The 27978-nt window shown below is 26.2% G+C and overlaps 2 protein-coding genes and 1 long non-coding RNA gene across 5 annotated transcripts in view; 1 reads left to right on the top strand and 2 right to left on the bottom strand.

Annotated features, from left to right (window-relative positions):
• The window catches only part of LOC127279267 (uncharacterized protein DDB_G0284459-like), a 32762-nt gene extending 13464 nt beyond the window's left edge, over window positions 1-19298 (bottom strand). For all 3 annotated transcript variants that reach the window (XM_051301518.1, XM_051301519.1, XM_051301520.1), the window contains exon 1: window positions 18892-19298. In XM_051301518.1, coding sequence (XP_051157475.1) covers window positions 18892-18946 — 55 coding nt within the window. In that variant the 5' untranslated portion in view covers window positions 18947-19298. The remainder of the gene's footprint in view (window positions 1-18891) is intronic.
• Window positions 199-4190, bottom strand: LOC127279282 (uncharacterized). The gene is made up of 2 exons (XR_007842621.1): window positions 2536-4190; window positions 199-823 (listed from the first exon to the last, which is right to left on the bottom strand). It is a non-coding gene; the product is annotated as an uncharacterized LOC127279282 (long non-coding RNA).
• A 368-nt stretch (window positions 19299-19666) lies between the features above and the next one.
• LOC127279272 (aladin-like) lies at window positions 19667-22699 on the top strand. The gene is made up of 6 exons (XM_051301531.1): window positions 19667-20443; window positions 20565-20682; window positions 21183-21482; window positions 21554-21723; window positions 21853-22189; window positions 22294-22699. The coding sequence occupies exons 1-6, from the start codon at window positions 20085-20087 to the stop codon at window positions 22597-22599; spliced, it is 1590 nt and encodes a 529-aa protein (XP_051157488.1). The 5' UTR covers window positions 19667-20084; the 3' UTR covers window positions 22600-22699.
• Window positions 22700-27978: the final 5279 nt, after the last annotated feature.

The following is a 27978-nucleotide window of genomic DNA, read 5'->3' as shown; positions in this document are numbered from 1 at the left end:
CGATAAAATTAACACTAAAAGAAAGTTAATTTAAATATTTCCTATAATTAGTAAATTTCGTACCGTCTTGGTACCTCGCAAAAAGTAGAACATGATTGGAAGAACCAATCACGTGGGTGACTCTTTTTTGTCGGCGCCACTGCATTTTCCTTTTCCCTTGACCTTCACCAGTGATAAATAATTGCAATAAGTCTTAGATTCTCTTTTTTTTTTTTTTTTTTTTTTTTTTTGGTTTTTTAATCAAATTCCATCAAATACATCCGAGTAAATTTTTTTATACACCATCTCAAGAGAAGTGAATTTCAAAAACAAAATTCAAAACAATTGTCAGATGTCGCTAGTTGTAAATTTCTCTCGCACATACAAGAATTGTACATATATGTATAGGTTAAGAATTTTTTAAAATGGACGTTAGTTTTTTTTTCAGGAAAATTAAAATGAAAACTAATTTTGAAAAAAGGGTTCGTTTGAAAAAAAAAGTATAGGGAGTTCAAAAACACACGGCTGATATGTATCGCACGCGAAATTCAACTGCAAGTTGTGAGTGAGGGGAAGCGGAGCTTCTGAATTGGTGAACACTGTGACGGGTCTCTTTTTCTCTCTCTCTCTCTTTCTTGTCGTCTCTTGATGATGCTGCCGCTGCTTGGACTAGAATAGTGCTAGAATTAGAATAGCACCGCTAGTCTGCAAAATCGTGACAGAGTACGAATGGAGCGAATGGTGAACGAGACTGGTGTCTCAAGTGTGCCCAGGGTTACACGCAGGATGAAACAATCTTAAAATGTTCCACACACAGAATTTCAAGAGATACTGCGCGCAAAGTCTAAAGAGAAGAAAATAAGTCAGTCAAATACTTGGGCAAATAGAATGTCTGGATCCAAAACTGGGCTCTGAGCTGACACTCCAGAAATGATCCACAGCTGGTCAAAGAATTTTAAATGTTATTTTTGGTTTTGCTGCTTTTTTTTTAAGCAAAGAAATTTTTTGTTTCTCAACTTTTAGTTAAACAAATTTTCATTTAAAGGAATTTTTATTTAATTGAAATTTTATTTACTCAAATTTTTCACTTAATACCATTTTTATTTAACGGAAATTTTATTTAATTTTCATTTAAACGAAATTTTATTTAATAGAATTTTTATTAAATCAAAAATGTGAAACGAAAATCAAAATTTGGCTAAATGGAAATTCCGTAAAATTAGAATTCTGAATGAAAATTTGATTAAATTAAAATTCGATATATAGAAATTGAAACTAATGAATTTTTATGTTTATTATTATTATTATTTTCAATAATTATTTCTCTTTATAAAGTATTTTATTAATTAATTTATTTATTAATGTTGTTTATTAAAACTGTAAAATCTATTTAACTTAAATAGAGCTTTAAAAAATTATTTTTCTGTGTTGCAAAAAAAAGAGGATGAAAATTGGAATTGTTTCGATTTTTGTTTCTTGGAAAAGCTCATTTTTTTATTACTCACAAAGCCTGCGGTTTCTTGTAACTGTAAATTCATTTCTTTCCGTGTATACTTTAACAGTAAACAAAAAATTTTATTTTGACTTTTTCATTTTCGTTACAAAAAATATTATATTTATTTGTCAAATAATTTAGTGATAATATTAGTTTCATTTTTTTTCTGTAAAAAAAATTATAGTTTATTTTTTATTTAATTCAATAATATTTGTAATAATTACCTACATACATATAAGTTAATTAACAATTATTTAAAATATTTTAATATATAAAATAAATAAAATATTTTCATTTTCTAAAAATTGAATTTTTAAAAAACTCTTCGTTTCCACCTCTATTAATTTTAAATAATGTTGACTATTTTTTTTTTGTTAAGACAAACACAATAAATTTTAATTAAAAAAAATAAAATGACAAAAATTTTAAAGCAACACAGATAAAATTGTCTTCTTTACAAAAGTGTAACATTTGCAAATTATGTTCTTTTATTGATCCCTTACTATTACAAATCAATAAATTAAAAATAGAACACGTTTCTACATCCCGGAAGTAAAAGTAATAATTCATAAATGATCCTCATAAATAAATTAATTAATGTCTATACATATACACGGAAATATTATACACATTTTCTAAAGATTAAAATGTATAACTCAGAGCACAGGAATTGGATCCTTATAGTATATAATATAGAAAAAAATTTGAATTTGTTGAATGATTTTCGTTTTGTTTATATTTGTTATAAATAAAATTCTTAATTTTATTTTTAATTTATTATTCAATTTATTTATTAATTTGTTTAATTTAATAATGACAAAACGTTTAAAGTTAACGCTATATTAATTTTCAGACCTATTATTTGTGCCCGAAGCCTTGACGCAGGGGGTCAAAGGTCACTAACCCTCAACAGGGAATATCCAATGACATTATTGCATAATACAGATAAAAAAGCATTTCTCAATTCATTCATATATTTTGCAAATCACATTTACCTTTTTTTTCCAAATACATTAGCAAATTCAAATTTTTTTTGAAAAATTTTTTATAAAAGAACTTACATTTTTTTGTTTCTTCTATAATATATAATTGCAGTATTCAAAATTTAAAAATTAATTTTTCCAAAAAAAAATTGTACAACAAAATCAAATTTACAGAAATTCATGAATTTTTAGCCCATTTTTTAATTTAGAAATTAAAAATAAATTTTAATTCTTATATCATTCTGTATATAATTTCGCAAGGAAATGGAAAATTTTTCGCCATTTCTCTCTTCTTCATCTGTGACTGTGAAGGAAATTTTAATAATTGAGCAATCGACAATAAATTAAGGCCAGAATATATATATATAAAGGGCTAAAAAGGTTTCCTGATCGATTAAATTTAATAACAGGCTTCACACTTTCTCTCGTCTTATTTAGTTTTCTTCCATTCCACTTGTAAGAAATTCAATATTCTTAGAATAGTTATATATATATACATTTCTCAATTGACTATATTTCATTTTTAAATGGAATTTTTTTTTTTTTATCACAAATTTGTGTTTCTTTTGCAAAAAAAAGAAAAACCATCTCGATTTTTGCCAGTCGTGCAATTAACGCGAGAATAGATCTCAAAAATTTGCAAGTGTTCTTCTTCCATGACACTTGAATGCTAAACAATGCTAATTGTCCACGACCACATGAAAAGAGATCCTCTTCTCCTTTTCTCAGCTTCCGTAATATATCTCGTTTCGACCGCAACAACGATCATCGTGTCAAGCTCTGAGCAAAACCGGTGTAAACCGGCTTCAACATCAAATGACGTGTGTAATTTGCCGGTTTAATAATATTGTTCCATCATTAGTCCGCGAATATGCTTCGTTTTCCGTTTTGACATTTGTATATAACATTCAGTCATTCGTAAATAATCGAACTATCAGTTGCAAATTTGTCCACAATCTTTAAAATTCTTTTTTTTTTAACTTTTTCAAAAAGTGTATAGAAATATTTTTAAAAACTATTTAAATTTTTACACGTGTATTTAGAAAGAAAAAAGTGGTTCCAGGATACACCAGGATGAGGAACTAAGGAATTAAAATCATTTTTGAAAATAGAAATAAAGTAGGATCATTTTTCAGATTCTTTAAATATCTTCCAGCAATGCAAATTTTGAGCCTGAAAGTAAAAATAATAATTGTAAATTTGAAAAAAGAAAAAATTGAAGAATTATAAAATAGAGAAAAATAGAGAAAGAGAGAAAGAGAGAAAAGGTAGAGGAACTTGGTTGGTGGAATGCACCGGACTAACCCGAAGTGCAAGTCTTCGATTTTTAGAACCGGTGGATGGAGACTGTGACGTTGTATAGGATTGGGGAGGCAAAATGTGTCTGTCGACCTACCCCAACATCCGTGTTCATATTCACCCCCTCAAAGTAAATGTGTATGTGTATAAATATATATATATATATATATATTCAGTGGCATGCGCGAATACAGAGGGGTTACCAGACTTGCCAACTATCGAACAAAACTAGACGCGACTGCGCGTCCGATTATTGGCTACACGGGGAAAAAAAAGGGGGAGTAAAAATCTTTTTGGGTTTCTGTCTTATTACACAATGCAAAAAGCTTTCATCAGTATAGATTGGCAAATATAAAGAGTCAATAAACTTACGATGGAATTTCAAAATTCTCACAATGATTGGATGTTGTCGCAGATACAATTGAATCCGTATAAAATTTTATCTTCTCTGCAATTCAATTTTCATTTGCTTTCTTTCAATGCAGGGAAAAATGAAGCTGTATTTTTAGTACAACATTTGAGATAAAACCATAAATTTTAAGAATGCCTGATTGTAGCTTTAAAAAACACAGATTTTGGCCTATTACTGAAGTAAGAACCGAAGCATTTTGAATCCGAAGGATATCTTAGAATTGAACCTGGTTTTCGAACCGAAAAGTGCCAAAAAAAGGTTTTTTCGACCATATTTGAGGTCATGTAACATCAAGAGATCATTTTTTTCAAAAAGGTCGTTACAGCATCTGAAGGTACTATTCTTACCCTTTAAAATGCGTTTTAAGGGTTAAGAATAGTACTCTCAGATATGCTGTAAATTATTTCTTGATGTTACACACGACCTCAAATATGGTCAGAACACTGCTTTTGTCCACTTTTGGGTTCGAAAACCTGGGTCAATTCTGAGATCATTCGGATTCAAAATGCTTCGGAAAGTTTGGTTCTGAAGGATAGGCCAAAATTTTCTCGGCCTATAATGAAACAAAACAATTGTCATGAATGATGAAATAGTTTCAATGATCGAATTGTAGTTTAATTTGACGAGACTTGAAATAATGATTGTTAATGATAATTCGAATTGTTTGAAATAGTCCGTTTTGTATGTTTAGGAGGAAAGTATTTTAATTTGAGACTTAGTGACAGCTCATCGTACTACTTTAGAAAGACGAATAGCTTATCGTTTCCAAAGAATATATATATATATATATTTAAAAAAAACGAGAAAAATTGCAATAGAACTTTGCCAAAAACGCCTACGCTTGAACTAGACCGACACAAATGACAAGTCGCATTCATGTATAAGAAGAGTTTAAGAGACAACTGTCTCGGGGTTAACGACCATGAAGTAACTTAGGGGTACTATTGTATATTTCTGTCCTGGTGTGGTGTAAGATGGGAGATAATTGCCACCCATTTAGTATAACATCTATATATTTTACTTCCTAGTTTCTATTTTTTCACTCAATAATTGCAAAGAATCGATTTATTGACATTCTTTGCTTCGAAAATAAATTTCATTCAGGATTCAAGTTATTGTATAGATGTACAAATCAATTTTAAAATTTATCTAATCTTTTTCACTGTAATCTATTTTCAGTCCGTACTAATTTCGTATTTAATCGGACTAATTCCATATAGATGAGAAAAGTGTACAACATAATTCATTTTTGGAGATATTTGCTTTTTGTTTGTTTCACAAAACATTTCTTGGATCTATTTCTGATAGAATCAGTTAATACTATACAAAAATTACTTATTTGTAGAACAATTTTAAACCATAATCGGATATGTAAGATGATCATTCAAGAAAAATATAAACGAGACTGTTTCCTTGTATGCTAAAGTACTTCTTATATTGACAGAGATAATGATATATCAAGAATAGAACTTATCAAATATAGTGCACGAGAAATATAACAGAGATAGGATTTATAGAGAGTAATGGAAGAAAAATTAATTTTGGAAAAATATATATGGAATTTATAAACTTGTTAAAACTCGAATGTGTGTAAAAGTTGTTGGAAATATATACAGTGATGGTAGGCGGAAATTTAAGAGTGACGAAATGAAGAATAGTCTTTATGGGCGTCATCGTTGTTGGACGAAACTAGACGCGATGGCCGAGGCAAGAGAGTGATTTGGAACGTTGGACCATTATAGAACAGCATAGGTACATTGTTGAAAACATTCGACTGAGGTTCTCCGGTTTATCTACGTGTACATCTTGTGTCGTTTGACATATTCGAAATGCAAATTATCGTCCATAAATTTATTTTCAAAAGTTGCACACAAATCAATTTTCTGCACTCTATTTTCGATATCATTTTCTTTGCACCTTCAAGATTATTTGAATATATTGCATTTTTTTTTATTCGTATATTTATTTTGGAAAGATATCGAAGATATAATATTATTTTTATTGAAGGCAAATTTTATCCTCAATAATTCTATAACTTCAATCTTTTAGATGTGCCTGAAAATCCGAATCTTCAAATGGCCAAAAAAATGTTTCCCTAGAGAAATAATAACTAATTTTTTGCCTACAAATTTTTCTCCAAAAAAAAAAATTGTTTAAGAAACGTTGCAACAAATTTTTTAGATAGAAAATAATAATAGTACTCTCTAAATCAGAATCAGTCATATTTTACTGATTAGCAGTAGAAATCTACTAATTGCCGTAGCGAGAATTGAGCAACTGCCAATTAGTAGAAATTTACTGATTTAATTAGTAAAATATCAATTACTGATTGAATCAGTAATATAAATATATGGCGGCTGCCACAAAATCTACTGATTTAATGTAGTTAATTTTAAAGGTTATGTTATATACAAATTACTGATTTACATAAGTTATTTTTTATTGCTTGCATATTCACTAATTATATTAGTAAATTTCAAAAAATAACTGAAACTTCAGTTAAAATAAAAAGTACTGATTGAATTAGTAAAATTTCTACTGATTCAGATTTAGAGAGATAGTCGTAAATAAAAATATTTTTCATCAATATTTTTTGCCAAAAAAAAAAAATTGTAAAATTAAATTAATATAGTATTAAAAAATAGTTTTTTTTCGTATCTATTCATAGATACACGTATACAGTTCATTATTGGGGTCGTTTCTATATATGTATTGAATGTTCGGCAATAGAGTAGTCTATTTTCAATTCACAATATTTACAATGCACTATTCTTGTTTATTGCTAAGGGATGTCAATCACCTTCTATATTTTATTAATTCCAATATGTAATATATCTTCCTTTCTTAATTTATCTTTCTTTAATTACATTTTTGGTATTATTTTATTTTTCTTTTATTATTATTATTATTATTATTATTATTATTATTATTATTATTATTATTATTATTATTATTTAAATACTGAGAATATTCAAAGGAAGGTCTTGAATAATGACAGTAAAAAAAAAGTTTGTTTTGAAAAAATATTTTTTAAACTCGCGAACAATCTTTAGTTTTTTTCTTTTGTATTTTATATTTCTTTTTCCTGTAAAAATAATTATATATTTTTTTTTTTCAAGACACTTGTGTAAATTATGCAGCAATTCCTTTATTTTATGATCAAAATGCGGGGAAAAAAACTTAGAAATTAGTTTTTCTAATGCTACAATATTCTAGAAAATAATGTAAAATGTTGCGCAATTTATTTTCAATGAAAAATGAAATACATTATATCTATATTTATTTCCTCTCATTGGAAATTAAAAAATTGCCAATAGGTAGTTAATTTTTGTTTGTATAGTTAAAGTATTTTATTTTTACTATGACTAAATTATTATTATTAATAGTCTGGTCACAGATAAATTTTCCAAACTTATTTTTAGATTAAATTATTATTATTATAAATAAATACGAAGCATTATATTATAGTTAAGAAATTTATAAGATTTGTCAAATAAAGATATTCAAATGATGAAAAATATTTTTATTTATAGAAAATTTCATGGTATTCGATAAAAAAAAAAAATTTTTACTATAGTACATTATTTAAATTTTAATACAGAAGCGAATAAAGACATTTTGTATTCTTTTTAACTATACGAATACAATGTTTCTTGTGAGAAATTATATATATTATGACTTAATAATATTCTCATTCTTCTCAAATATAAATTCTTGACAAATAGAATCGTAAATTCAAAATTAGACACACTGACATACTCTTTAAAGCCACGCAAAATAAAACGAATAAACATGCCAGAATTTTGATGAAATATAATATAGACAGAAATATGTATATAAATAATAGAAATTATTGAATTAGCTTTCTTAAAGATTATACAGAATTTCTCACGTCGTTTAATATTATTAATTTTTTTTTTCATTGTAATAATAATAATTTAGTTATTATAAAAAAAATCTACTTTTTTGCTTCATAAAGACTATATAAATATTTGACGAAAACGCAGGTGAGCCGCTTTGCAAAAGGAAGGCAATATATTTTATGGTCGAATATCGATCGGATGAGTATTATGATATATGACTACTCCAAAGGAGTCTACACAAAGTTTCAAAAACTTTATCAAACAAACATTGTCCTAAGTTAATTATATCTGAACTTTAAACAATTTTCTATTTTTATTTTATATTATTAAGTGTTTTGAACTCTTCTTGTTTTTTTCTTTAGATAGAGAGATAATCGAATAATTTATATACAGAAATTCTCTTAAATATTCTCTTAATGCTATTTCAAATTTTGGCAAAAATTCTGTTTGATCTTTATCAAATTCGAACTAATTAGAGATATAATATAGTTTTGAAAACTGAAAAATATATTGTTTTAATTAAATTGAAAATGAAAACGTAATTTTTCTCTCGTGACACTTGGGAATATATATATATATATATGAAAATTGTAGAGCGTGTGACTATCCTCGTGGTTTTTCACGTGCTATTCATATAACTCCACCTAACTCATATATGATCAGTCGCAGTCTCCAAGCGTCAAATTGAAGATGTATCATTTATACATAATATATATGTATATGTGTTTAACTTGCGCATATATAAGTTTTCCTATTCAGCAAAGTATATAGCGTAAAATTACGACAGTGCATGTATACAAAACGCAATAAAGCGATTCATATATAATGTTAATGTTATATCAAGCAAAATTGTTACGTAACGACCTTGCATATAAGAAGCGAGGTCTTCGACTTGCACTTTTCTGGAAAAACAAACTTTTTTATCCATAATTATAGTTATATATATATATATATATATATATATATACATTATTTCAAAGTACCATTCTTATCAGTCAATTTTGAAAATATTTTTTAAAACCGGATTCTTATATTCCCTTGAACCAAATCAATTTTATTTGAGTCAATTAAGTGGTATTTGTTATTCAAATGCAGAAATTATTGGTTCAAATACAATTTATTAAATCAAAATAAAAATTATTTGGTGCAAGTAAATATTTATTTTTGTTTAAGTAAATATTTATTTAATAATAGTCATTTGAATCAAATTTTTCTTTTCAGTGAATAGAATTAACAATCCGATTATTATCAGTGTAACAATCCTTTTTCTGTACACTACAAAAAAATTTGGGGCAATTAAAAAATTAAAATTCGGAGTTCAAAATAAAATTTTTGAATGTAAAAATTAATTCCAAAAGTGATTTAAAATTAGATTATGTCTTTAACACTGTTTCGGTTAAATCTGTGAAAATTCTTTCGCTGTTCCAGATGAAACTTTTTTTTCCCCAATACATTTTAATTCAAAAAATATTTGAATTCGATTTTTTCTAAGCATAAAAATATACATATAATCAGATGTAAAAATGTACAAAATTTTTATCTTGAAATATGCGAGTTTGATAAAGATGCTATTTTATTTTGAAATATATATATATATACATTGATAAGATTAAACCGACTGAAGTTTAATAATACATATATTTTTCTCTACAGTATTCAAAATTTAAAATATATACAAATATACAATTGTAGAATTTGGAAAAAAAAAATTCTATAAAAGAATTTTCGATATTTTTGAATTACATAAGAACCGGTGTGCGAGCGTAAATGACGACACGCTAAGGCACGTGTTTTTATAATGCTTATTCACCTTCCTTGATCCCATCTTGTTTTTGTCAAATGTTATACACTTGGATCGTTTCTCTATTATTGTCCGAAATCTGTCGGCGCCGAAGAAGAAAAAAAAATTGCCTAATGGTCTCCCATTATGTATATATGTACTATATCTCTTGGCTAGAATATAATTTAGGATCTATATAGTTAAAGTGTTTAGCTCGCAAGATATGTAGTATCAATCGATCAGTTGATATGTAATACCTAACTTGATTCTTCGATTTTTGTTGTTGGTTCTCTCTCTCTCTGTGTCACTAATGAAAGAGATATTCTGAGGTGTGTGCATTACTAAAGTCAAGACACAACGCGGGTGTAAGAAACGCTCTACTTATGCTTCTTAAAGAAAAGTTTTCTTCCTTCATTGCTTTTTCATACCCTTCTTCTTCCGCATACTTCCTCTTTTTCCGTCTATATAAAGACACTTTACCTCAACTTATAGTTAGAATCCATTTAAGTATCTTCCAAAGAACACTTTTCCAACATTATTTCTCTTTCAATGTGTACATATATATATATATATAAAAACTCCATTTGTCATTCCATATGGGTATATACTTTCATTCTTGTCATTTTATAACTAATTCAATATTTATTAAATAGAGGAGTATTCAAAAAGAAACTGCGTAAAAAAACAATTTTTTTTTAGTATCGTTTGCTATATACATAATTGGCATAATTATTTCATAAAAATCGTTAGAATTTTAAACCATTTTATTAGATATAATTATTTTTTACATAATTTTTCATTTTTCCAATTGACATTTCATACACGGAAAGAAAAGAAATGGTTGGGCCAACCATAGGTATTGATAAATACGTCCCATCAATATTATATGGTTACCACAATCATATCTTTAGTTGATACAACCATAGTATGGTTGGCCTAACCAAAGGTTAGGTTGTCACATCAAATTTGCAATTTTTCGTCATTTTGATGTGACACCCTAACCTTTGGTTAGGCCAACCATACTATGGTTGTATCAACTAAAGATATGATTGTGGTAACCATATAATATTGATGGGACGTATTTATCAATACTTATGGTTGGCCCAACCATTCCTTTTTCTCCGGGTAGAATTCGTGGAATTTTATACATAATCTAATTTTAATTTAACAAAATTTTCATTGAATCGAATTTTATTTTGAATTTTTAAATATGTACCAGAATTTATAATTATTGATTCAAATAAAAATTATATTTTGTTTAAGTAAATATTTATTTGATAATAACACAGGCCAACAAAATTAGCAAACTTTTTTGGTGCGGCAAATGTCAGACCTGTTTCTGATAGGTTTTTTCATGCCGAACACGAATCTGTAAACGAAAATTTCCTATCAGCTCTAGTTTTTGGAGAAAAACGGGTTTAAAAGGTTCAAGAATTGCGTTTTTGGCTAACTTTGAGTATCTCTAACACTGAAACAAAAGGTCGTAGAACCTTCCACTTGGGCCTAATTTGAAGCCTAATGTTTTAACTATAATCCCCAAAAGTGACCTATCTTGCACCATAACCTCAAAGTCATTTGTTATCCATTTTTGATTCCCAAATATTAATTTTGTAAAAGTTTGAACGCGTACATCTAATCCTTGAGGTTAAGGTGCAGTAATGTAATTTTTTATGAACTACAGTCAAGGGATAAATTGAATTGAAGCTCAACAAGAAGGTTCACTCACCTTTGGTTTTATTGACTTATTCAAATATTACCAAATAAGTTCTGTAGTTAAATACTGGTTACCAACAATTTTGAGGTTATTAGTGAATAATATAATTTTTAGGGCTTGTAGTCTAAAGTTCAAACTTTATTATAAGTTCAAATAAAAGGTTCTATGATCCTTTTTTCTTTGCTAAAGGTACGCGCTCAAACTTTTACAAAATTAATATTTGCGAATCAAAAATGGATAACAAATGACTTTGAGATTATGGTGCAACATAGGTAATTTTTAGGGATAATAGTTGAAACATTAAGCCTCAATTTAAGCCCAAGTGGAAGGTTCTACGACCTGTTATTTCAGTGCTAGAGGTACTCAAAGTTAGCCAAAAACGCGATTTTTAAACATTTAAACCCCGTTTTTCTCAAAAACTAGAGCTGATAGGAACTTTTCGTTTACGGATTTGTGTTCAGCATGAAAAAACATATCAAAAACAGGTCTAACATATCTGCCGCACCAAAATCAGTGTTGGCCTGTGTAATGAAGGAACCGATTATTTGAATTAAATAAATTTTTTTTTTCAGTGTTAAAGACATATAATCTAATGTTAACTCACTTTTGTAGTAAATTTTTACCTCCAAAAAAATTTTACATTGAACTTCGATTGCCATTAATTTTAATTGTTTAATTGCCTCAAATTTTTTACAGTGTACACTGAAAAAAAACATTTATTTGATTCAAATACTTGATTACTTGAGTATTATCAAATAAATATTTACTTGAACGAAATAATTTTTATTTGAATTAAATAAATTGTATTTGAATCAATAATTTCTGTATTTGAAACAAATACTATTTATAATTGATTCAAATAATAATTAATTGATATACATATAAATATTTATATTTGATAATAATCAAGTAACTGATTATTTGAATTAAATAATTTTTTTTATCTGCTCTCTAAATCTGAATTAGTGAAAATGTTTACTAATTTGAATTAGTGACTCACTTTTTGCTTCTGAATTAGTTAAATTTTACTAATTGTTAGTAAAATTTTACTAATTCAGAAGCAAAAAGTAAGTCACTAATTCAAATTAGTAAACATTTTTACACTGATAATGAGAAAAATATGCTATTGAATCAACAGCATTTCTGCCAAAGGTATATAAAAATTATTGATTCAAAAGCATATGCTATAAAATTTGTAAAATATTTTATAGATTCTATAGCATATGCTTTTGAATTAATAATTTTTATACCTTTGGCAAAAATGCTATTGATTCAATATAGCATATTTTTCTCAATGTACTAATTCAGATTTAGAGAGTGTGTGAAGTAAAAGGATTGTTACACTGACAATTTGATTGTTAATACAGAACTAACAAATCTGATTTTTTGTTATAACTTACACCCAGAGAAATGATTTATTTGAATCAAATAAAATATATTTGAGTTAAATAAACGTATATTTGTCTCAGAGCCTACTAACTTATTTATTTGGCGTAAATAAAAATTTTATTTGTCAGAAATAAATTTTTCTTTGACTCAAATAAATTTTTTATTTCAATGAAATGAAATATATTTGCAACAAATAAAATGAGTTAGTAGGCTCGGAGACAAATATACCATTTCTCTGAGTGTATAACAAATTTTTTTGGTCTAAAAATTGGAAATTGTTGTTATAACATAGTATAACTTTTGAGAAAACAAAAAATTAGTTTTCATGACACAAATTTGTTAATTCAATACACTATGGAAAAGAAATTTGATTCAAAGAGAAACAAAATGGTATTTATTTGTTTATAGTAAAAAAATGTGTATATAATAAAAGCATAAGGATGAGTTTTGATTATAAGAAAAGTGTATCTTAAACACGACATTGTTGTACACGAAAGTGACATCACCTAACACACAGATGAGATTGTCGTTTCATTTCCTATTCTCTCTCTCTTTCTCTTTCTCTTTCTCTCTCTCTCTCGAGACTGTTCAAGACAGAAAGCAGATTGAGACGCGCCTTTCGTATTGATTTGTTCCCTTGTATATTATTCTTTTCCTGTGTATTAAGCGACTCGCGTACTCGTATGAATTTATACTACTTATTAAGTAGTTTCAGTCAGTCAGACGTGCAGAGTCCGTATGGTGTAGTTGATTCGACCCTTGATCTCACACACCAACTTTCCGATTCATATAATTCATTACAAATTGACAAAGGTCGAATTCAAATTTTTATTTTGCCCTCCTTTCACCTATTTAACAGTACAAGAAAAATCATCTCTCAATATATTTTTTTATTATTAAAAAATGACTGAAAAAAATTTATTTCATTCAAATAATCGCTATTATAAAAATAAATATTTAATTGAACCAAGTAATTTTTATTTGAATTAAATAAATTGTATTTGAACCAATAATTGCTATATTTAAAACAAATGCAATTTAATTGGCTCGAATAATAAATGTTTAATACAAATAAATATTTATTTTTGATAATAGTCAAGTAATCGAGTAATTGAATCAAATCAATTTTTTTTCAATGTAGTTATAAATGAAAAAAAATTTATTTGATTCAAATAATCGCTATTATCAAAATAAATATATTTACTTGAACCAAGTAATTTTTATTTGAATTAAATAAATTGTATTTGAGCCAATAATTTCTGTATTTGAAACAAATACCATTTAATTGACTGAAAAATTATTTGGTTCAAGTAAATATTTATTTGACGGACAAGTAACCGATTATTTGAATCAAATAAATTTTTTTCAAACAACGAAAACGAGTCTTTTTCAATTATTATTATTATTACATAAGATACGTTTTTACTATTAAATAGATGATATAAGAGATCTTATTCTTATCAATTGACAAGAAAATAATTTTTTTTTTCAATAATAAAATTACATTAATTATCAAATACATAATTACAATGATGATAACGATTCTTAAGAAATCTAATCACTTTCTTCCGTTATAAAATATCGACTGAGATGGATAGATACATGCTAATCAAGCTAAAATTACGTCATATACATCTTTATAGAGAACAGTATAATTTATTGTTCTTGATAAGGCTACTGATAACAAAGATATATTTATTTTGTGAAATGTTTTGACTTCCAGAATTTTTTTTTTTTTACAAAAAAAATTGTTTTTCTTTTTGTTATGGCTTCATTATTTGAAATAATTTTTAAAAAAAGTCAAAAAGAGAATTTTTTTTTTTATTTCGTTCGTTATAAATAAAAATTGAATTTTTAAATTACTATTAATATCATAATTTTATAATCGTTAAGAGAAAATTTTTAATTTAAAAATAACTTTCTAAAGATAGCAATAAGCGATAAATGATTTTATGGAAAAAAAAAAAAAAAAAACAATACAAATTGCAAGTGCATCGGTATAATGATTCCCCACCTTTTTTTTATATACGTTGTAAAATTCTATACGCAATGGCATTTGGCAATTGTCCTATGTCGGATAACAAGCTCATTATTCCACATAAATGCGTCCTCGAAAGTATACAATAAGTCAAATAAAATGCGAACATATTCTATTTTTTCAATGAACCCAATTTTTCAAATATATAAAAATATATTTAAAAAAAAAAAAAGTGAAACAAGGCCGGAAGAGAAATCGTAAAAAAATTATAGAAAATCACAAATATTCCATATATTATATACGTTTCTATAATAAGAATAATAATGTTTTCAATGAGCGCATAGAGAAAAGTGTCGAGGAAAACCTCAAAGAAATATATAATAATCAAACAGAATATAAATTACAAGATTCCGAGAATTTTATAGAAGAAAAACTTCTTTTTATACAATGTCAAAGATTACATAAAAAAGTTACATTCTTGCAATCAAATAAAAATTATTTTTCAATAGTATTACTCTCATAAATCGACAAATGATATAAAAAAAACAATTGTAGTAATTTTAAAAAAATATTTATTTACAAAATTTTTCTATTTCAAATTTTTTATTAAAAATTATTTTTTACCACTATTTTCAACGAATGTAAAAAAGAATATAAGAGAGGTGTTAAATCAGAAAAAGCTATTACGAAATAAAGGCAAACATTTGGCTAAAAATTTCATGTAGAAATCCTGCCTAAAACATGTAATGGAGAAGAAAAAAAAAAGTGTCAGTTAATAAATAATACTCTCTTTAGGAGCCGAGAGAAAAAGAAACACGCGATAAAAGAAAAATACTTCAGAATTACATTTCCTTTTTTTTTCCCCTCTATATAATGTAATTCTTAATGCAATTTTTATGTTGGTAATTAAAACAGTTTTTCTATACTTATTCGGAAACGATAACTCAAAATAATCAAATCACTCATTTTTTTTTTTTTTCATTTTTAAAATAAAATTTTCTTGTCTATATGGAAGTTATTAATTCAAAGTGTAAAGATCAGTATATAGTAATTTCCTAACAAGATGGTTTAAAAATCGAAGTCAAATCGAAGAAGAGATAGAGTTGAAAGTACATTTAGAGTATATTGGGTTATTTAAGTAAAGGTCATTATTGATTTAAATTAACCTTCATATTTCTATATTTTTTTTCCAAGGTGTACATAGAGAAATAAATAAATAATATTTCTTTATTTTAAATCAAAAACAAATTTATAATTTTTTTTTGAATTTTTTTGTCCCCCCTTTGTTTCTGCCCAAATTAAAAAGAAACATTAGCAATACCAACATTATTGTTACGCTTTTTTTTTTTTAATTTGAACGAAAGATTTAAGCATTGTAAAATAATGTTTATTAAACAAATAAAATAAAAACAACGAATAATTAAAAAAAGGAAATAATAAAAAATTAATTGTTTTTATCTGTTATTGATTAAAAATATATCGCATTGTTTTTAACGATCATCGTAATTAATTGAAACTATCATATATTTATTATTTTTTTATAACGAATAAAAAAATTTTATTTAAATAATTGATTATTTAATTATTAGCGAATAATTATATATTTTATAATAATTAAATAACCGAGATTATTTGAATCAAATAAATTTTTTTGTGTAACATTTTTCTTGTAATTATTTATCATTATTGTTGATTATAGCAATATGAATATATATTGTTAAAGAAAAGAAATTATAAAAGTTGATGATTACTTTAAACTCAAGACGAATATTGGTTATCTAAGAATTCTAAACAGGTATATAGGCACTGAACAGAGACTAGACAGAGTATCTGAGGGTGTTTGGATCGATGCCTCAACTCTGGTAAAAAAGATTATAGCGATCGCATGCAATTTTTTTTTTTTCACCGGATTTACAATCTGCCAAGGCCCAATAAAAGTTTCTCTACAAAAAAAGAAGAAGAAAAAATTAAAACCCCCAAACGAAATTTAAATATCACATCTATTATTAATCTGACGATTTTTAAATAATATTTTTTTAAACATTCTTTAACTTCAAATATTTCAATATTCCTTGTCAAGGATATAATTATGTAATATAACAATTGATTGATATTTTATAAATTTTTTATTTTTATTATTTTCATAATAATAATTATTATTATAATTACTATTATTATTGTTAATAAATTAAGTTATTTATTTCCATCATTTTAATATTTATCGTATAATGAAAATTTGGAAGAACAATGAAAACAAAATTGAGTCACATTTTTCTATTCAAAAAAAAAAAAAAAATTTCAGTAAAAATATTGACACTATTATTTTTATCATTTTTAATCATTAAAAATTGCATTTGGAAATTATAAATTTTAAAAAATTATTTTAAATTTATTTTAATTTATTTTAATAAAAAAAAATGTTCAGTAAAAACTATTATTTTTATCATTTTTAATCATTAAAAATTGCATTTGGAAATTATAAATTTTAAAAAATTGTAATTTTTATTCAATTGCAATTTTATTGGCTTTAAAATGTTAAAAATACTGAAAATTAATTTTATTTCGATTGTTTGTCCGATTATTCCTTTAATTGATTTATTTTATTAAAATCAATGAATAGGAATTTTAAATACTTAAAATATTAATAATTTTACCAATTTGTTTTTAATATATTAATAATTTCTATTGGCTATATAATCGCGATATTGTCAATTATTTACATTTCTATTTACATCATGCATATCAGAAATATACACGCACATATATATGTATACATACGCAGACGATAATTTTCTTCAACAATATTATTAAGAATGAAAAAAGAGCAATAACTCATGATACAGACAACTTGAAACAAATATAATGAAGAAAATCGAAGTTAATTATTTGTCTCTCGAACGAGAGAGCAAATATATATATAGCTTGTTAGTGAACGATTATCATTTTACGTGGATAAAATTCTATTAAAGAGCATGGAGAAACTAGGATAAGTGAAATCAAGTGCACGCACTCAAAGATCTCTGCCCCTTGTTTATATTTACAAATCACAAAGATAATTTTCATTCTTTTAAAAAGGCAAACAAAAAAAAAAAAAAAAAAAAAAAAAAAAAAAATACAGAAAAAAAAAATTCTGCCTTCATCAGCAGTGTTTATGAAATTGCGGTCAAGCAAAACTGTTTTTAAACACACAATTATGAATCATCAGGAAGTCAATTTAATATTTTTGAAATTAAGGAAAAATTTTTGTAAAGCATTATACAGAATTTTTTAACAATTGAAAAAAAAGAACTAATTGACTCAAATTATTATCAAATAAATATTTAATGATCTCGAATATATAAATATATGGATTTTAAATACAAACTATATTCTTTTGAATGAAATTATTTTTTTAAATCAAAAATAAATATTTGATAAATAATTTAACAAAAATTGAAAAATTAATTAATTTATCGAATTTGAAATATTATGATCATCTATACAAAATATTGTGTGAAAAAATAAATTTTTTCACCTGGAGAACAAAATTTTGCAAAATTCACTATTCTTCTGTTATCTTTAACTCGGAGCAATGATACAGGGATGATTGAACGTTCTTTTTTTTTCTTATGCAAACATTCTTCTTTATAAATATACTCGAGTATTTTACCAAAATTTTTTCACAAGTATTTTTTTTTTTTTTTGAAAAATGTTTATCAATCCTTGGCAATCAGAGAGGATGATAAAGTACGCGCAACCCTTGTTCCGTATGGCGTAATCTTTAATATTTTCCAGCTTCCCTAAAATGAGGAACTTTCCGAGTATAAAAATTAATTAAAAAAAGAAAAAAACTTGGATTTTTTTTTTTTTAAATGTAGTAGAAATATTGAAGATTGTACCTGCGTGTGCATTGAATATGACGTAATAGAAAAGCGAAATAATTCATGATATTTTTTTTCCAAATCATTTTTCGAGGTTATCATGATGCAATGGTCAGAAGAAAAAAAATGATAGACTTACTGCCAATACTGAGGGTTCTCCAGCGTGTTTTTCGTTTTGCACCCTTTTTGCCCATTTCTCGTTGAGGCCGGCTCTATTATTTCTTCTTATTCTTCTTCTTGGCCTAGGTACCTCGTTGTTCGCCTTCTTTCGATCTCCAATTGTTTTCCAAGGAAAAGCCATTCACGGGACACGACATTTCTTTTGCCGGGTTGGCACTATTTTCGCGGTAGCATGTCACACGTCAATTACTGACTTTTAACAAATGCAATCAAACAATTTTCGCGACGAAAATTTCTCAATGATAAGTCAGGATTAATAACAGAAAAAAAAAAAACGTTATAACTCTATCTCAGAGCAAAATTCAACCGCACCATTCAATGCCTCGCTCGACTCGCGACTTCACACTGTGGTTCCACCCCACCCCACTCACCCCGCCCCACCTTGGTAATCCTTTCCCTCCCTGTTCACTCTGTTCTGGTGTCCCCACCTATTATCCGCGGGAAATTGCTATTTCTCTTTTCTTAGTTATCGTTATTGAAAGACAGTTTGTATTTTCTTTTCCTTGGACAATAATTGTAGTTCGTATTCACAAGTTTATTTTGTGATAAATGATAATTTCTGTCATTTTGAGGTTATATTGTTTTTAGATAAAAATAATTTCAAGGTTCGTGGGGAATTTTTAAATTTAGTAGACTCATGTGCTTTTTTTGTTAGAGAATTTGATTGGCTGTTGTCATGGTAACGATAGTATCCATGCGCCAACAGTGACATCTATGCCGGGAATAGAAAATTTTGAACTAATCGACGATACTTTAAGGTTATGAGAGCAAATTTAATATTTGTGTTTTGAAAACAAAGTGTTTTTTTTTGTTTTTCCTTCGCATTTTTGTTTCTCGAAATATGTGTTTTTGAATTATATTCAGTGTTATCAATTTATTTACACAAATAAACAATTGAAGTTATATATTGTCAGTGTTAACGGATAACGATTTGAAAAATTCAATTCCTAACCTCTTATTGTTTTTCTTACATAATAATTATATTGTTTATGCAAAATTTCTCCTTTTTTACTGTGACAAGTGAATGAAATGTTAAAAAAGTGTAAATAGTGGTGTGACAATTAACAAAGAAAAAATTGTTTATTCTTTTTTTTTTTGCATAATTTGTGAATTTTTAAAATCAAGTTTCTTAAACCGTTTCAAGTGTCAATAATGATGAAAGTATCATCTCTTGAGGATTTTGAAAATCCTCTTTTCGATAATAGAACAACAGCAAGTCTTATTGATAATAAATTAATTTATTGTAATAGAGAAAATCTTCATGAAGAAACACAACCTTTCGCTGCTTATTTACGGGATTTTCCTGTCATTTTAATTACACACGATATGTTAGCAACTCGTGAATCGGTTCGCACTATTGGTGCTGGCGATTTATTTCTACCTGTTCAGGATAGTGTTTTTAAAAAAATTGCCAGTGTTTGGCGTGAAAAGGGAATTATTGAAGCAATTCGCGCTACATCCGCTGAAAATCCAGAAAGAATTACGCCTGCAATTTTTTGGATTGCCTCACAGTAAGTAGAAAAAATATTGTTTATTATTATAATTCTTTTTATTTGGTGATAATTAATTAATTTTGTGTGTTGTTTATAATTTGTGATTATTAAAAATTAATAATAATAATTTTTATTATAGATTAACGAGAGTTTTAGATTTAGTAGAAAAGGGAACTTTTCAAAGTGAAGGACTTCCTATCTCTGGATCAGGTTCAATTGCTGACATTGCTAATACACGAGATTGGATAACAGCTCTTGTGAGTAAATTTAATAATTAATAAATTAATTTAAAGTTTCAAATTTTTTTTTTTTAAATTCTGGAATGTTATAATAATATTGAATTAATAATAGAAATAATTCAATAATATTGAATTTATTACTTGGTGAGTGTATATTAAAGTTGTTGTAAAATTTATCAATCTTCCAAGTCAATTGTAATATTTGAAAAAAGGAAAATAAAAAATAAAAAACGATCCCTTTTCTTAACGTTTCGACTTTTTTTCGGTAATATTCAAATTTTTAAATTAATTAACTATAGTAATTGTAAATTATTGTTATTTTAATATTTTTTTTAATAAAAAGAACAATTTTTTTAGTTTCTGATGAGGACAGCTGTGCTGTCGAAACGTTGAGAAAAGGGATCATTTTTTATTTTCCTTTTTTCAAATATTACAATTGACTTGGAAGATTGATAAATTTTAACAACTTTAATAGTAATAATATTATTAAAGGTTCTATTTTATAAATAAATTTTAAGATTCGTTGTATTTCGTGGCATCCTCATTGGACACGTTTGGCGGTGGCAACGAGGGACGATAGAATTCGCATTTTTTCAAAAGACATTTCGGGTGTTGCTATTTTAAAGCACAATGCACAAAAAACTGTTTGCTGTATGAATTGGAGGCCAAATTGTGGACGTGAATTGGCAGTTGCTTGTCAATCGGGAATTTTAATATGGACAATAGAATTGGGAGCAGCTAGTAATTCACTTAGTCACGCTACTTTGTTAAAATATAAAAATCATGCACCCGTTACAAGTGTCACATGGAATCCTGAGGTATTTTATTTTTCCTTACACTTTATTGATAATAATTATTTCATATTTATTTTTAATTTAATATTTTTCAGGGTGATCTTTTGGTTTCTTCATCATTGACAGATTCGAATATGATAATTTGGGATGTTTCGAGGGAAAGTGGAATTCCTTTAAAAAGAGTTGGCAGTGGAGGTTTATGTTTTACTCGATGGTCGTCTTGTGGATCGAGATTATTTTCTGCAACTTGCCGAAAAGTTTTTAGGTTCGTTTAATATATATATAATTTTGAAATTGTTAATTACATTTTTTTTTTTAGTTGTAAAATTTGAATTATTTTATTTCTTCGATTTTTAAACAATTGAAAAATTTTCTAAAATGAATTTTAAAAAAGGGTTTGGAATATTGGCACTGGTACTCCTTGGGTTCCGGAAAAATGGACAGTTTCAAGTGGGCGAGTTGCAGCCGCATGTTTTGGACCAAATTTGACACTTTTGTTCGCATCAACGGAAGATCCAGCGACTGTATTTTCAATGCCATTGGAAGATCATATTTTTGATGTTAAAACTATGGGCAATTTTAATGATTCAAAAGTTGCAGTTCCTCTCATTGATCTCAGTAAATTTACATTCACAAATCCGGATAATGACGAAGAGGAGGTGACAATTGGTGGACGAGTAATTTCCATGGATTGGGATCCATCTGGCAGATATTTGGCTATTATATTTCAAGTATGCCTCATTGGGAAAGAATTTAATTTAATTTTGAATAATCGAATTATTATTTTATTATTATAGAAATTATAAAGAATGAATTTCTTCTTTTTTTTCTTTAGGAGAGTCCACTGGTGGCTGTGTTTACAACAAAAATAGGAGCAACTTCACGAATAACGAACGTAAAAGCTGGATGTTTAATTAAAGGTTTTGCATTGGAAGTGCCCAATTGCATTCAATTTTATCAGAATCATAAAAAAGATTCAGAAGCCGTTTGTTTGACAATTGCTTGGAGTAGCGGACGCATACAACATTTTCCTATTGTCTCACACGTTGAAACACAAACAGATGTTTGCAGAAATACAACTGCTTTTTCTAGTTCTGTTATAGGCAGTCCACTTTATAGTTCATTTTCTTCTTACGAATAAAATTAACTATATTAATTTTAATTAAATAATAATATAATCGTTATTTCTACTTTTCTACATCAAATTTTGTATATAAAAAAATAAAATTCTAATAAGAAGATTTATCTTCTCTTCAATTACTATTTTTTTTCTATCAATTATTTTACATTTATTTTTGGATGTCAAGTTTCTACTTTATTATTCTTTTTTTTTAATTTTAATTTTATTTTCGTGTTGACTAATTGTGGCTCATGTGTTCGGGCAAGAGAAGGAATTTTAAAAACATCGAGGGAAAAAAAAAGAAAAAAAACAAGATTTAGTATTTGAACGAATCATTGACATGTTGTGTGGTTTTTGAAGCATTGAAGAGGAAAAAAAAAAAAAAAAAAAACGTGAAGGGAAAAAAACTTGGTACCTCGATTCTTTAATTTCGATGGCTTGTGAAGGGTTCGTGAAGTATGAGAGATGCATCACACGTCTTCTTCTGGGGTTCGGTAACTAATTATACAAAGTCACATGCAGAGCGCACGCCTTTCTATTTTTACGCGTCGCTTGACCGAACTCAAAAAGACAAGTGCGTTCTAATACTATTTCTAATACACACTTTTTATTGCTTTCAGCTTAAATGAACGCGGATGAACTCTCGTACTCACATTCTTCAAGTAACGAAAAATCTGTCATCGATTTGCAATTTCATCATCATCATCATCATCGTCATCAACATCATCATCTTCGTCAATTACACATCTGGAATGCTAATAATAGATAAGTTATATTTATTTCAATTTTTTTTTTTGTTAGGAAAATTTCGAGACTATCCAGTCCAAGAATAATTTCACACCAAACCATTGAAAAATATTATACAAAATAAATAATTAAATTGATTTTATTTTTTATGATATTTTTGCAATGCAAAATGAAAATTAGATTTAAAAAATTACTTTTATAAATTATTTTTATAATTTTTGGTATTCTATAATGTTTTATTTTCTAATTTAAGAATATTTTATTATTTTATTATTATTGTTATTATAATTGTAGTATTATTATTTTTGTTAAATAATTATCTTTTAGATACTTACTATTTTAATTCTTAATTCTTTTACAGTTTTTAAGTGAAATAACTAAATTAATTGTTTTTTGAATTTTTATTCACTTATACTCTAAAAAAAAAAGATTCAATTAAAAACAAAATCTTTTTAGTCAACTGTACTCGATTAAAAAGAATCTAATAATTCTTTTTTTTTGTATCTCTGAAAAGTATTTTTATTTACAAAAATTGCATCAATCGGTTAAGAGTGTTGATTCCATGAAATTTACAAGCTTTACAAAAATCTATTTCAAAAAAAAAATTTCTATATATACTGAACAAAATTAATTGTTCGTATTTAAGAATGATTGAGTCCTTGGCATAATTTCAAGTTGTGTAATGATTAAAAAAAAATAAATAAAAATACAATCTATCTTTGAAGATTAATTTTGTTATAGAATTCGCTCACAATATAAACAACTAAAAATAGTAATAACAATAAATAATAATAATAAACATTATTAAATTTATAAAAATTATAAAAATAATAATAAAGACAATTATAATAAAATTATAAAAATAATAATAATTGTTATTAATGGAGAAATAGTAAATAATAAAATTCTAAAATTTGGTAATATTAATTTTCATAAATGTAAATAAAAGCAATTTTTAATAATAATTACCGTTTTGTTTCTAGCTTGTTAATTTGATATTTGGAAAAATTCCCACAAATCTGAGAGTGAAAAAGAAATTAAAATTCTGACATTGCAGTGAACCTGTTAGTTTGTTGAAAAACTTGATTTTTCGAAAAAGAGAGAGAAAGAGAAAAAAAAATGTCGTTCCCAATACCTACTCAGTCATCATGAGTGCAAGCCTGTTAAAGCTTTTAACGCCTTACAAGTGAAATTTAATTCTGCTGGGATCGCACCCCCTCATGTTTTTTAAGTATTATTTTTTTCTCTCTCACAACTGGAATGTTTTCCATTTCTTAATTTTGGGCCCGCATGTATATATATATATATACATGACACGATTGCATTCGACCCCTCGCTAGTGCATATATTATTTTAGTGGCAGGCATATACACATGCAAACAGTATACTATGAACGAAGTTGACAGGTGCCTTGAGAAAAAAAAAAAAAAAAAAAAAAAAAAAGAGAGAGACTCGGGGGTGGAGGCAAAGATCTTTTACACACATAATGTAAGCTCTGCATGGAAGGGCTGACGGACCACATGTGCTTATTCTGTATCACTTATCCTATACTTATAATATGACATTCAGCCTGGACCCAGAGTTAATGTTATAATGTGTGTGACTTTAGGGGGTGAGAGTATGTGTCATATAATATTCCAAATGTATGTAACATAAGTACAACTGCGGTATTTTCTATATGCTTCTTACATTATACTCTCCTTCCCCGTTCCCATTAAGGTCATCAACATCGCAACGACTTTCTCAATGATAAACAGATTCATCTCCAATTTCACATTTACACACATGCAACACATTGCCAATTGTTAAATTAGTTATTTTTGTAATTCCGGAGTTTATTTTTACTTTTCTATTTGTTTATTTACATTTTTTTCTTAATTAATTTTTTCTTTTTCTATTAATTACATTTTTTTTTATTATTTGTTTTTATTTAAACATTTGAATTTATTTTTTTTTCTAATACTGTTATTCGTATAATTTTTTTCGAAAAATGTTTGTTTATTTTTTAAAATTTTATTTTGTAATACAGTTAAATCTGCCTAAGTGAGATCTGGATAAAAGAAAATTATTTTGAATAATTTTGTATTAAAAATCTTCTTTGCGTTTAAATTAGTTTATTTATTTTTATTACATTTTTATTTAATAAATTTTTTCTTATTCAATTTTTCTTTTTTTTTTGTTCTTCTTTTACATTATTTATTGTATTTACAATAATTTATAAATTATTATCTACTGTTTTTTCGATTTAATTAATTGTAACTAAAAACATTCGAGAATATTTTATATATTTTATAATAGAGAAACATTATGAAGTATACTTGAGATTGACTTCAAAAGAAAAATTTTTTATCATTGCTAATTTCTTTTTCTTGACTGATAAGTGCTAAACACGCGATAAACTTATTGTTCTAATCTGAAAATAACTTTTTGGAAGTCAATATCCTCATTAATTTTTTTTTTTTTAATAAAATTAATTCATAAAAAAATTTAATTTAATAATAATTATTAAATATTATTTTTTTAATTAATGTTTTATATATATTATTATTATTATTGTTATTTTGATAATTATAAAGAAATATTAAATATTAGAAAAAATGAAATCTTTTCAAATATAGAATTTCTTGATCTAATTTCTGGAGAAGTTGATGTATCAGTTTATTATTAAAATTTGTCTTGACATTTCGTCATATATTTAAAACTTTCCTAACGTCCGCGAAAAAGATTACATACAACGAATAACAGTATTTCAACATAGCTATATATATTTTATAATATAGTGTGCGTGCAAAACGAGAGCGAAATCATTTGATACTTGTTTGTTTAAAACAAATCGTAAAAAAATTAATATCATAGAAGTGTTTAAATTTTTTTAAACAGGAAAACAATTTGTTTTCGTTAAATAATAATTTTAAGTAAACATTTATTTATTTATGTTATAAATAACAATTATTTCATTGATGTCTTCAATTTTATTAGTATTTGTTTATTAAATTTTCTTTTTTTTTAACTAATATAGTAATTTAATCTTTAATAAGATAAAAATTTTTTAATATTTAATAAAAATAAAGTTTTTTTAATAATTTTAAATTTTTTATTATTTTTAATAATTTAAAAAAAAAAAAAAAACTTTGTTTCACGACAAATGCAAAAAGGTGGAATATTTTCCCACAATTATTGTCGAAGTCATATGTAAAAGGTCAAAGTATTTATATGAAATTTGAGAATATTCTCGGGTGTCGTTGGCATCTGTATAACATTTTAAGAAGCCTCAAGGAATTAATTTTCGGAGATCCTTAATCCATTAATATTTCTCTTTTAATTATCCTTGCAGAGGGAACCCCAATGTTCTGGAATGTGAGTTCAAGTCAACGAATATATGGAAAAGTCATTTGACCCCTCATAAAAGTCGTCGTGGTGTGGGAAAAAGCGTTGGAAAACTCCAAAGTCCTGTCATCGTGTCTAGGACGAATCAGAGGGAGAGGAAAAAAAAAAAAAAATATCAAACCAGCTGTCTCACACGCGTCACTTACCATCGTAACTACCGTTTCTTCACACTCTCAATTTCTGTTTATTAACACGTAATATTTTATTTATTTATTCATCTATTTACCCTAATTACTATTTTTGAAAATTTTCCCTGAAAATCCTTTTTAAAATTTTTATTTAAGAGAAATTTTTATTTCTCAATAAACAAATATTATTTTAATAGAATTTTAAAAATTAAAAATTCCATAATAAGAATTAAATTTTTTAAATCTTTATTTTTTTATATAGAAAATTAATTAATTTTCTATTTTTTTTTTTTATTGCAGGGAAATTATTTCAAGTATTTAAAAAAATGTTATTGTTGTTTTTAGATAATGAGAGAATGTTCTGCATCTGTAAATTATGAACTATGTGCGATGAGAAAAAAAAAGTTTTGAGAGACTTGCAAAAAAGAAACACCATTGAATTCATCAGGTTTTTTTAAATTCACATATTGCAACAAAACAAAAGATATGTCTCGAGAGATGGTTTATTGTTCCTTGACAATGATTCTCCTCATCTTCGGCGAGCATGTTGTCCTCGCAAAAAGTCTGCACGAGTTCGAAGACATCACGCATCTTAAAAGAAGGAAGCAAAAGGCGATGGCCTAACGGGCCCCGCACATGTGTTCACAAGGCGGTGAAGACTAACGACCCCAAAAACTTTTACTTGAAACCCTCATCATATATATATATATATATACACATTCATACTTCTAAACATCCAAAATATTTCCAACAAACAAAAAATCACAAAAATTTTCCACATTTTAATATTATAGAGTAGGGGAGAAATTTTTTCGTTTACTTAAATTCTTTTGTAAAATTATTTTAAGGGGTTCCTCATAAATGGGCGTGAAGTTTACATTATTTTCAATATAATCTTATCAGACTTTTAAAGATTTAGTGATTGACATTATTATATCAATAATCGACTCATTAGTAGTTTTTTATATTGACGAATTTATTTTGAAAAAATTTTTATCTAAAAGCACTTAAATTAGACATTTTAATTTTATTTAAATTACATTTAGCTATTTTATGAAAGTAAAATTTGCCTTTCGTAAATAAATTAGAAAATAATAATAAATTACAAAAAAAAATTAATTAACAGCTTTTTTGGTAA

This window comes from Leptopilina boulardi, unplaced genomic scaffold, assembly GCF_019393585.1.
Source record: "Leptopilina boulardi isolate dan_hultmark-lab unplaced genomic scaffold, ZJU_Lbou_2.1 LbouV2_214, whole genome shotgun sequence".
NCBI classification, from domain to species: domain Eukaryota; kingdom Metazoa; phylum Arthropoda; class Insecta; order Hymenoptera; family Figitidae; genus Leptopilina; species Leptopilina boulardi.
This window is presented reverse-complemented; position numbering and strand designations above follow the sequence as displayed.

Bases quoted from the DNA above. Each gene is read 5' to 3' on its own strand.
- LOC127279272 (XM_051301531.1), top strand. From the start codon at position 20,085: ATGATGAAAGTATCATCTCTTGAGGATTTTGAAAATCCTCTTTTCGAT. The intron at 20,444-20,564 runs GTAAGTAGAAAA...TTTTTATTATAG, and splicing joins ATTTTTTGGATTGCCTCACA to ATTAACGAGAGTTTTAGATT. The intron at 20,683-21,182 runs GTGAGTAAATTT...ATAAATTTTAAG, and splicing joins GAGATTGGATAACAGCTCTT to ATTCGTTGTATTTCGTGGCA.